General features: G+C 47.6%; 1 protein-coding gene across 1 annotated transcript in view; it reads right to left on the bottom strand.

The window, feature by feature from the left end:
* Positions 1–9,077, bottom strand: part of NPHS1 (NPHS1 adhesion molecule, nephrin) — a 55,030-nt gene extending 45,953 nt beyond the window's left edge. Inside the window, exons 1-5 of the mRNA XM_060257638.1 lie at positions 8,951–9,077; positions 7,182–7,373; positions 4,002–4,124; positions 2,954–3,085; positions 463–544 (exon numbers count right to left, since the gene is read on the bottom strand). Coding sequence (XP_060113621.1) covers positions 463–544; positions 2,954–3,085; positions 4,002–4,124; positions 7,182–7,373; positions 8,951–9,077 — 656 coding nt within the window. The remainder of the gene's footprint in view (positions 1–462; positions 545–2,953; positions 3,086–4,001; positions 4,125–7,181; positions 7,374–8,950) is intronic.
* Positions 9,078–12,041: the final 2,964 nt, after the last annotated feature.

Below are 12,041 nucleotides of genomic sequence, written 5' to 3'. Positions count from 1 at the left end.
TTAAAATATTTTTTTCAAATACTTTCTCCTCACAACAGTGTTGCAAAGGCCAGCCATGACTGCTTCCGTTTCTCAGTTGGGAAATGCTCCTCAAAGAATTCATATGGAACCTACATTGCTGACCACCACTGCTCCAAATCATGGCGGGAGAATTTTTTTAAAAATCACTGACGTTATGTCAATCAAAGAGTTGTCAGGAACTGTATAGTTTCCACAGAGTTCCCAGAGATTCCTAGAGTGACATGATGTCACTTCTGGTCCCCCTCTGCAAGTTGCATTACAGCTCACACAACTCCAGTGTCCCCCATGACCCCCTAATACCAAGTGGTTTCCAGGCAACTGATATGTTTCCCTCCAAACTATTCTACTTCAAACCCACTAGACAGTTATGGCAGTAAGTAAGGAAGACTGCAAAGAGGAGAGTAACTGTATAGGATACTGTCAGGGCTTCTTCTTTTTTACCTCAGCACAGCCTCTGTGCTGAAGAGTTTGTCTTCAGACCCCGGCTGAGTGCTTGATTCAGCATCTAGTATACTGTCATCACCTAAAGAGAAATAAGAAAATGTATGAGGAGAATACAAACCTCTTCCAAACTCCCCCCACAGTGGCAGGGGCAGATCTACTATTAAACTAATGAAGCTTAAGCTTTGGGGCCCTTGATCCTGGAGGGATCCTGAAGCAACTTTTTTTTTAATGAGTGAAAATTTTCAACAAAATTGAAAAGTGTTTGTTATTAAAATAAGGCTATTTTAGTGCCAGAAGCACAAGCTTAATATTTACCTTAGAATATGCTCTAATACCCATTTCACATGGCCTCAAAATGACCCTGTAACTGGTCAGATTTCAAAATTTTCTCAGGGGCTTGCAGTACCAGAACCCCCAGTTGTGGTCTTTGCTCTGTTTTATTTCATCATTCTATGATGCATCATGCATGTATATGTTTCCCTAATTTTCATCTCCCATAATTCAAAAACTATAAGGGAATTTTTATTCACACAAGTGACTTTGGCATGTGAGATAACTCAGTCCACCAATTTTAATCAAAATCTGAGATGTAGTGGTTAATTTTTTTTTAAACAAAATTGTTATCTGCCATGGAACAGTCCCATTGAAGAAGTTAACAACAGTTACCCAGACCTTGTTGCAGGTGGGAAGGGGCTCACTGTATGGTCCATTTTCAAGCACTCCACCCACCACCCCATTCTCTGCCATATGGGCCTTGAGGTCCTTGCAAGAGCAGCTGGATGTTGCCCTGTTGTGGGTTGAGAAGGGGTCCCCTCAGCAGTTCAAGCTTCAGGGCCCCAAAAACTTAGGTCCATCACTGCACAGTGGCCCTCAAAATATGCCCCACCAGGGGATTGAGCTGAAACAAAGAAATTCAGCTGGGCTCAGTGCTCAGTGGTTTCAGGGCATTTTTTGTTTCTGAGGCAGAAATCCAAATGGTGCCTCCTTCACCTGAAGAACATGGTGTACAATCTACTGTAGATAGATCCAAATAGGCAGCCGTGTTGGTCTGAAGTAGAACAAAATAGGAGTCAATTGCACCTTTAAGACCAACGTAGTTTTATTCAGGACATAAGCTTTCGTGTGCACGCACACTTCTTCAGACGACTTCTTCCTCATCTGAAGAAGTGTGCATGCACACGAAAGCTTACGTTCTGAATAAAACTACGTTGGTCTTAAAGGTGCAACTGACTCCTATTTTGTTCTACAATCTACTGTGGTCTTCCACAGCTCACTCAAAACAGTCATCCCAGTTTTTTCTCACGCAATAAGCCTCTGAGGTAAATGAAGCTGAAAGAAAGTGACCAGACACAGTCCAATACCATACAGCTCCTGTTTGTTTCAATGAGACAGGGCAAAAAACTTGCCAAAGGATTGCACACAGAACTGTTCCCCCCTGCCCCCTCCAGCAGCAGCCCAAAATGTCTCCTGAAAAAATGACTCCTGAGGGACAGGCAGTGCATGAGGGGGAAACTGGAGAAGGGAACTGGTGAAAATCATTCCCCACATCCTTTAGCAGAAAGTTACCACAAGATCCAAGCCAGTCTGCATAAAATGAAGCAACACTCTCTCCCTCTCTGTTGTTTCTATAAAAATCTACAAAGATGTTGCCTGTTTACTGTGAATGGGCCTATAAAATGGTTAAGCCTGAAGTGATTCTTGACTGGACTTGACAGGGCCTTTGACAAAAGAATGTTAATGCGCTTTATGGCTGTGGCTGTTTCCTGAATGCATAATTCGAGGGTGTCTTCTGAAGGGAGTGCTTGGGTTATACACTATAAAATAAAACTGAGACAGACACCTTCTGTCCCCAGTACTCTCTCATCCCAAGGAAATAAAAACCTGGGAGCCTTGTCTCTAGACCCTCTCAAACTCAGGGAAGGGGCATCTCTATCCAAAATCCCACTTGGACAAGGCTAAAGAGGTTAGGGCTCTTTAGCTTGGAAAAACAACAATTGAAGGGTGACATGATAGAGTTTACAAAATTATTCATGGGATAGAGAAGACAGAGAAAGAAGTACTTTTCTGCCTTTGTCACAATACAAAAACTTGTGGTGACTCAATGAAATGAATGAGCAGCAAGCTTAGAACAGATAAAAGGAAGCACTTCTTCACCCAAAGAGTAATTGACCCATGGAATTCACTGCCACAAGAAGTGGTGGCAACTACAAGCATAGACAGCTTCAAGATGGAATTAGATAAACATATGGAGCAGAGTTCCATCCGTGCTATTAGCCACAAGGAATAGATGGAATACTATGTCTGGGTTCTGTATTCTTGGTGCTTGGGGGGCAACAGTGGAAGGGATTCTGGAGCTCTGGCCCTGCTCGTGGACTTCCTGATGGCACCTGGCAACTGTGTGACACAGAGTGCTGGACCAGATGGGCCACTGGTCTGATCCAGCATGGCTTCTCTTATGTTCTTAACAGGATTATGGGAACTCTCTCACCCTTGCTGAAAACAATCTCTGCAGCAGGTCGAACATCCTTCACCTGGCAGTTCACTGTGTACTCCACACCAGTCACCCAAGTCACTGTGCTATTTGCCTGGTACTCTGTAAGAAGCGGCATCTTAGGGGGCACTGTGAGCAAGGAAGCAAAGTAGACAATGGAAAGTTCAAATTGCTTTTCCAATTCCAACACAAGTGTTTCTACAAGTCAGGTCTAAGTCAATGCAAACAACAGTCAATTAATTGGCTAAATGGATTGATGGGGAAAAAAATCTGTTGATTGACTAAAAAGATGCCCCTAATTAACTGGCCAATAGATCTTCAAATCAGCTGTGATAGAGGTGGTGAGAGCAGACACCATCAAAAAAAGCATTCCTCCCTCACTTCAACTCACCTTGGAAAGAATGCCTCTTTTTTTTATCCCTCTCCACCAAAAAAAAGTGCTCTGAAAGTGGTGAGTGATAAGACACACACCCGCATCATGTATTTGCATTTCTTCCCCAAAAAAATTCTTTCACTATAAACAAATTTAGGCCAATTCCATTAAACTGATTCACCAAACTCATACAAAGAACCCACAAAGGTTGCAACCCAGGGCCTACTTCCCAAGGAGGACTTTCTTTTAATATAGTGGAACAACTTTAGAAAAGCCTGCAAGGTTGGAGGTACATGGCTACTTAAACTGGGCTAGTACACAGACTACACTAGACTTGATAGACTAGATGACTAGAATATGGTACCCATGAGTATTTGGTACCCACTTATGCCCCTCACACTGGCTGCATTCCCCCCAGACCAGCTCAACTTCCCTCCACAAACAATTATCCTCCTCTTTCTCCTGCTGCAGCTGCCACTGGATGCCATTTGAGGTTGCTACCATCTTGTGCAAACCCGGAGTTTTCCCCAGGTGTACAGAAGTGGAAACTGTAGCCAGGGCTGGATGGACCTATATAGTAGATTCTTTGGTCTGCACAGAGATCACTCCTTGGCTACAGAACAAACTAGGCTAGGCTGGAATGGAATGGAAAAGATTATCTCAGGTCCTTACCAAGCACGCTGAGCAACACACTGTGTGAGATGATGGCACTGCTTGACTCTGAGGGTCCCACCTGACACTCATACAAGGCATCGTCTTCCAGCCGGCTCCTTGTTATTTGAAGATTATATTCACCTGAAGCACCCAAAGATAAGATCAAACCTAAGCAATGTGTCCTTGCTATTTGTTTCACACATATTTTAAAAAAACCGGGCTGTATTCAAATCTTGCTTTAGATTTGTTGCATGACAGATCATGCTAGAAGTTGCTTCTCCCATCCAGCTATGAACAGAGCCCTGCTAACCTGTTTCCCAGCCTGCCTGCTAAGCTCTGGGCACTCTCCATGACCCTGGGGTTACTGTTTGGGTGCAGAACCTGGTTTCTAGTGCAACACAAGAACCTCATCTTTTTTTTCAACTTAGAAGACAAAAAAAAAGGTTTCTAGCCCTCAGCGTCATTGAGCAATGTGTGGAATCATCCTGCTCTGTCTTCTCCACTCCTCTCTGCCAATTGATTTGAAAACTAGATTCCTGAAAGAAAAATAAGCCATGCAAATACATGCCAATGCTTATGCTTTTCTGCACTTCTGCATCCCAGTTGCCGATGGCTTGCTCTTGTGCTTTGAACAGCAGCGAGATCTGCACAGATCCCCTGCTAACAGCTGCAGATCAAGTTGTTATCTGCAAGCATGGCCAGATTAAGATCTGCTGAGGCCATAAACTTTGTCAAGTTTAAGAGGCATCATTCCCAACGGCCATCAAGTTGCAACCAACTTATGGTAACCACAGCGAGGGACTTTCAAGGCAAGTGAGCAATGGGGTCTGCCATTGCTGTCCTCTGCTGAGCCCTCCTTGGGGATCTCCCATCTACACCCCCCCCCCCAGCTCCTTGTTAGGGAATTCTGTTTGAAAATCTATTTCTTTATCTCAAACAGCGCGATGGATCACTGGATCAAATAATCATTGAGAGGCATTTAACATGAAAAAGCAAAAGCATATTTATTTCCACAGGGAAAGGGTACTGGGAGGTGAAAATAACAAACACTATAGAACTACATGCTGACACTAGAAGATCATGTGCTTAATGGAGGCTACTTCCTCCTTCTTCTTGACCTCTCTGCCTGAACAAAGGAAGTCACCTGACTAACTGACCAACCAAACAAACAGGTTTTCCCACTTCTAGATCTTGATTGACAGCAGTCAGCATCTTCTTCTCAGGTCATGCAGACAATAGGGCAGGGGTCCTCAAACTACGGCCCGCGGGCCAGATGCGGCCCGCTGAGGACGTTTACGCGGCCCGCCGGGTTATGGCAAAAATCAGACCGGAAGTGACGTTCGACCTAAACTCGCGTTAGCAACGCACACTTCCGGCAGAGACAGAGTGTGAGGTGATACCGAGGTGAGGTGAGTTCCCAGGCCAGGGTGTGTGGTGTGAGGAAGGGAGAGAGATGCAGAAGACGGAGAACTGAAGGCCCGCGGCCTTGTACAGTAACGGCAGTCCGGCCCTCCAACAGTCTGAGGGACAGTGAACTGGCCCCCTATTTAAAAAGTTTGAGGACCCCTGCAATAGGGAATCAGGCACAGTGTTAACTGTATAACGACTGGAACTTTAGAACATTGCAAAGGACACACAAAACAGATACATATTTCCAACATTCCTGAGATCTGATGAGATCAGGCTATACCATGCCGCCTTCCCTCCCATGAGGCTCCATAGCGTTACTCCCAAAAAATTCTAACACTAAAATGTAATAAATTTGTTTTGCATTCAGATGTTCTTCATAATCTGAGGGCCTTAACTGTCGCTTACTCAGCTTGTGAGTCGGGCTTTTTTTTGTAGAAAAAGCCCAGCAGGAATCATTTGCCTATTAGGCCACACCCCCTGACACCACCATTGTTTCCCACAGGGCTTTTTTAAAGAAAAGGGCCAGCAGGAACTCACCCCCTGATACCAAGCCAGCCAGAACTGCATTCCTGCTAAAAACAAAAAAATCTGCTTCAATTTATTCTTTCCTGGCAGTACTGCATGAATGGCTGCACCATGCATGTTCTCACACAGTCTGATGAGGTTGCCCTCTATCCTTGCTGCATACCTACTTTTCCTCGGAAGGCAATTCTTTAAACAGTTCAAGCAGTCACAAGCCATATCAATTAGCCAAAAATAAATGTTAGGATTGAACACAATCCTCCCTCGTCTAAGTAATCCCCAGTGGCATTAATGGCTGCCAATCTCTCTGGATTGGCAGCGTTTTTGGACGTGCACCATTTTGCAAAATCACTGTGCAAACCCATTCAAGAAGAAGAAGAGTGGGCTTTATACGCTGCTCTTCATTACCTGAAGGAGTCTCGGGGCAGCTTGAAATCACCTTCCCTTCCTCCCCCCACAACAGGCACCCTGTGAGGTAGTAGGTGGGGAGAGAAAGCTCTGAGAGACCTGTGACTGACCCAAGGTCACCCAGCTGGCTGCATGTGGAGAAGTGGAGAAATCAAACCCGGTTCATCCAGATTAGAGTCTACCACTCTTAACCACTACACCGCAGCTGGCAAGCGTTCGAGTCCTTCAGAGCTGAGCCAACCAAGCCTGGCAAACGACTCCTATGCAATCCCCACCGGAGAAGCACAGTTAGCTGAACTTTCAGGTGTGTTTGCCATGAAATTCATGGTGCGCCCAAGGGCAGTCTGGCCATTTAACTTTCAGGGAAATTTCCTGGTGGGCCACTGGCAGCCAGGGGAAGCAGAGCCAAACCCCAGCAATTCTGTCCAAACCTCAGTGGTTCCTGGGATCAGCAAGGCTTTTTTTGTAGCAGGAACTCCTTTGCATATTAGGCCACACCCCTCTTATGTAGCCAATCCTCCTGGAGTTTATAGCAGGCCCTGTACAAAGAGCCCTGTAAGCTCATGGAAGATTGGCTACATCATGCGTGTGTGGCCTAATATGCAAAGGAGTTTCTGCTGTAAAAAAAGCCCTGCAGCTCACCAGCTGCACTGTACCGCTTCCAGTTTTGGGGGTGAGCTGCTGCCTCACTGATCTGAGTACCAATTTACAGCACAGCAGGGCTGACTCAGCTTGACTTACTCCAGGGCCGTTTTCACACTCCCGTCTGCCCCAGAGTGTGGCAAAACAGAGCTAGACCCACGCCCCGCCCAGTGACCTCACAGACTTATGTCAACAGCCCTGAAGGGGATCACTCACCTTTGCTAGGGTCTCCCACCATGGTGTAGCGGGGGAACCTGGGGATGTCGCGGTTGGGACCAAACAGGAGCCCATCTTTTGCCCACTGCACAATGCCAGGCGCGTTCTCCACCTCACACTTGAGCAGAGACGTTTCCCCTTCAGAGACAACGAGGTTCTCCGGCTGGGCGAGGACAGCCTGTTGAGGATTCTCTGCTTGGCAGCCAGGGAAACAAGAAACACGTGTGACACCCGGCAGCTGTTCTTGCTCAACCATTGGCTCCTTCCTACATGCTGATGATACCTAAGAATTCCTAGTTCTGTGTTACCAGGAAGGGAAACCAGGCCCCCATCAGGAGGAAAACACCAAGCCCCCAAGGACATAAGAAGAAGAAGAAGATGATATTGGATTTATATCCCGCCCTCCACTCCGAAGAGTCTCAGAGCAGCTCACAATCTCCTTCACCTTCCTCCCCCACAACAGACACCCTGTGAGGTGGGCGGGGCTGGAGAGGGCTCTCACAGCAGCTGCCCTTTCAAGGACAACCTCTGCCAGAGCTATGGCTGACCCAAGGCCATGCCGGCAGGTGCAAGTGGAGGAGTGGGGAATCAAACCCGGTTCTCCCAGATAAGAGTCTGCACACTTAACCACTACACCAAACTGGCCACTTAACCACTACACCAAACGATCAAACTGGATTTTCTGTATTTGGATCAAAACCGAAGGGGAAACTGGAAGCAGGAAAAGTCATTGTCCTCTCTTTGAGCCTCACAACAATCCTGTGAGGCAGGTTTGTGACCAGTGGGAGGTCATCTGGTGAACTCTTTTGTCAGAGGGGGCAATTGAAACCATCTCCTCTCAAAATCTAGTTCACCCTCTACCCCACACTGGCCCATTCTGACCTCTGACCTGACTCAAGTCAGGGCTGTGAAGGGTTAACTCTTCCTTTTTCTCAAGCTGTTTTCTGGACCTCAAATGGCTTGGCCAGACCTGCCGTGTTTCCTACCGGTGATTCAAAACTATGAGTGTGGGGGGGGGGGTGTCCTGAAAGATCTGAGAGCCCCCTGCCTTATCTGTATACATCCCACTCTTCTCCCAGTGGAAACCCAAAGCAGCTTACAACTTTGTTCTACCCTCCTCCATTTTATTCTCATACAAACAACCACTCTCTGAGGCACACCAGGAAGAAAGACAATGATGGGCCCAAGGGAAGAGGAGGAGGAGGAGGAGATTGGGTTTATACCTCGCCCTTCACTCAGAGTCTCAAAGCAGTTTACAATCCACTTCCTCTCCCCACAACAGACAACCTGTGAGGTAGGTGGGGCTGAGAGACCTCTGAGAGAACTGCTCTTGAGAGAACGACTCTGAGAGAACTTGTGACTAACTCAAGGAGGAGTGGGGAATCAAACTCGGTTCTCCCAGATCAGAGTCTGCACACTTAACCAAACTGGCTCTGAGACTGGAACCCAATGAGGTTCTTTGACAGAGTGGAGATTTGAACCTTGGTCTTCCCAATCCACATCTGATATTCTAACTGCTAGACCACACTGGCTGTCTAAGGAGGTAAGAAGAAGAAGTGTTACATTTGACAGTCCTATCAGCAAATCAGAGGAATCCTCAAAAAAAATCCCACTAGGGTGTGAAAACTGTTTGGGGGCAGAAGCTGTGGTGACCTTTGGCACGGCCAAATTGCCATTACACAGTACAAAATACTCCCTTTCAGAGCTCACATCCCTAAAGGGATTCATTTGGGGAAGTTATGAACCGTTGAAGCAGAAGGAGATCAAACCGCACTCCCGTCGGTTCCAGTCGAATGCTTTCTCTGAGGAGCTGCCCTTCGGCTGAACGTTCTCACCTTCTTCTGTCAGGCCCAGGAAAAGGCAGATGAGCATTGCTCCAAGGCCCCGGGGCACCATCCTCACTCCCCTGATGCTTCGGAGGTAAGAATCAGACTCTTGGTATGCTGGAAACCTAGAAGTAATCAGAGGACTGTGGGAAATAAAGTTGCCAGATCTGTGTTGGAAAATACCTGGAGACTTTGGGGGTGGAGCCAGGAGAGGGCAGGGTTGGGGGAGGGGAAGGGAGCGGCCTCAGCATGGTCCAATGCCATAGAGTCCACCCTTCAAAGGAGCCATTTTCTCCAGGGGAGCTGATCCCTGCCAGCTGGAGATCAGTTGTAAAAGTGGGAGATCTCCAGGCCCCACCTGGAGACTAGCAACCCTAGAAATAGCCTCAGCCATGCTCTTTCCTCTGTGATCCAGTGGATAATGTTTCTACGTAAGACTAGGGTTACTGACATCCAGTTGGGATCTGGAGGTCTCAAAACTGATCTCCAGATTCAACAGAGGTCAGTTCTCTTGAAGAAAATGGCAGCTTCAGAGGGGCAGATTCTATGGTATACCATAGAGTCTAGGAGAAACGGAAGTCCTAGAGTGACATTATATCCCCACTAAGGCCCCTCCCTTCTCCTACTTTACCCTCCCTAGTCTCTGCCTCCAAATCTCCAGGGATTTTTCAACCCTGCTTAAGACCCAAAAGTGGGAGTCCCACGAACAGAGTTTCCGATGAGTTGGTTTTTTTTCTTGAAAAACCAGGCTCATGAAAGTCAAGATTCAGAAAGGGACCACTGAAAGAAGAAGAAGAAGAAGAAGAAGAAGAAGAAGAAGAAGAAGAAGAAGAAGAAGAAGAAGAAGAAGACCACCGTAGATTTATGCCCCATCCTTCTCTCTGATGGGATGGAAGTGCAGAGGAGGGAGCAGCTGTGGCGCCCTTTCTGGATGTGGTTTGTTCGAGCTGGCCTGCCCGGGGCACTAAGTGAGCAAGCAGCACAGTTTTATCCGCTGATCAGCTGATTGGCGGGGGGTGCCTTTACACAGCCGGGAGCAGCTCTTGATCGCCCCTCTGGACACTGAAATCAACCTGGGGTGGGGAAGGGAGGGAGGAGGAGGCGTGCGGGGGGCAAACTAGGCGGTTGTCTAGGGGGGAAGTCCGAATTCGGCACCCCCACCCTGCCGGCGCCCTAGGCAACTGCCTAGTTTGCCTAGTGGGCGAGCCAGCCCTGAACACAGTGAGCTATGAGAGGAGGCTTGATGAAAAATTTGGGTTTGCCTTTGCATAATGTGTGAAATGGCCGTGAAACATAGCTTGTCGCTCAAAGGATGCTATAGATTCACAAACAGTGACCGTGAAAAGGATGAAACGTGGCTGTGTTCACTGATGTTCTGTCCTTGCATTTTATGTCGGGGACGCAGTCATCAGGCAGTTGTTTTGCAAGGGGAGGGCCTGGAAGTTGAAGTTAGCTCAGAAGCCAGATCCCAAAAGGCTGAGGCTGCCTCCTTTACTCAGAACACTAAAACAACAAAGAACTGTATCTCTCATTTCCTTCATTTATACTCCACCTTTCTCCCCAGGAGGGGACACAAAGCGCCTGACATCATTCTCCCCTTCCTCCATTCTATCCTCGCCAGCCTCCAGGTGGGACCTGGGGATCCCCTGGAATTCCAGACTACAGAGATCAGTTCCCCTAGAGGAAATGGTTGCTTTGGAGGGTGGACTTGCCAGTCTGTGTAGACAATGCTGACTCTGATGGACCAAGACTCTGATTCAGTATAGGGCAGCTTCATTGTACCCTACTGAGATCCCTGGCTGTCCTCCCCAAGCTCCATCCCCAAATCTCCAGGAGTTTCCCAACCTGGATCTGGCAACCCTATACCCCCAATCAGGGCTTTTTTTTGCAGCAGGAATTCATTTGCATATTAGGCCACACCCCCTGGTGTAGCCAATCCTCCAAGAGTTTACAGTAGGCCCTGTAAGAAGAGCCCTGTAAGCTCTTGAAGGATTGGCTACATCAGAGGGGTGTGACCTAATATGCAAAGGAGCTCCTGTTGCAAAAAAAAAAAAAGCCCTGCCCCCAATCCCCCACCACTGGCCACAGGGAGCAGTGTTCCCTCTAGTTAGCCTCCGGCTCACACATTTTTGTCTTAGCTCAGGAAAAATAGCCCCAGAGCAAACTCATTTATGCAGCCGCTCACAGCTTTGATGCCAGTAGCTCACAAAGTAGAATTCTTGCTCACAAGACTCCGCAGCTTAGAGGGAATATTACCAAGGAGAACCTGGCAACGTTAGCAACAACCTTCGGAAGCAGGTTAAGCTGAAAGCATGTGATAGGCCCAAGGTCATCCAGTGAGCTTCCTTGGCAGAGTGGGGATCTGAACCTGGGTTTCTCTGATACTTGTCCAGCTCTCTCATCACTGCACCACACCGGCTGCCATACATGGCCTGTGTTGATGCTAACAAACCAACCGATGCCCCTACAGAAAGCACCCTTTGCTCTTCCCAGAATCTTACCTTGTTCCCAGCCGGGGATGTTTGGATGGACTCTTCAGGCTGCCTCTCCCAAAGCGGGACTGCCGAGTCAGTGAGATGGCTGAGATTCCAGCTCTTGTCCCTCCTCCGCATGTCCTTCCGGCAGAATCTCACGCTTCTCATCCCTGCTCATCCCACGAATAAACAGCACCGTTGACCCACACCACCCACTGCGGGAGAGGAGAGTTCCAAGCCGGTAAAGCTACCCTCCCCCAAATCCATTTCCCAGATGCTGGTTTTCTGCTAGGTTTTGATTTATACCTCCCCACCTCCCCTCTCCTCCTTCAGGACACAAGGATCGCTGTTACCCAGGTCTATTTGGATTCATTTAGAGAGATTGTTCCCACAAGAGGTATTCTTGTAGAGGTATCCCCGTGAGAGGTATTCCACCAGAACCGCAATCCATTATCTGTTACTCCCTAGTCTCAATCCAGCAGAGTTAAATGCACCCAAATGTGTGAATTTCAACATACTTATGGTGCAGTCCTTTTGTTACTGTCCATAAGGCAAGGATA

The sequence above is a fragment of the Heteronotia binoei genome, chromosome 17 (assembly GCF_032191835.1).
Source record: "Heteronotia binoei isolate CCM8104 ecotype False Entrance Well chromosome 17, APGP_CSIRO_Hbin_v1, whole genome shotgun sequence".
In the NCBI taxonomy this organism is placed as follows: domain Eukaryota; kingdom Metazoa; phylum Chordata; class Lepidosauria; order Squamata; family Gekkonidae; genus Heteronotia; species Heteronotia binoei.
The sequence above is the reverse complement of the archived record's forward strand: the minus strand, read 5'-3'. Positions and strand labels throughout refer to the sequence as shown.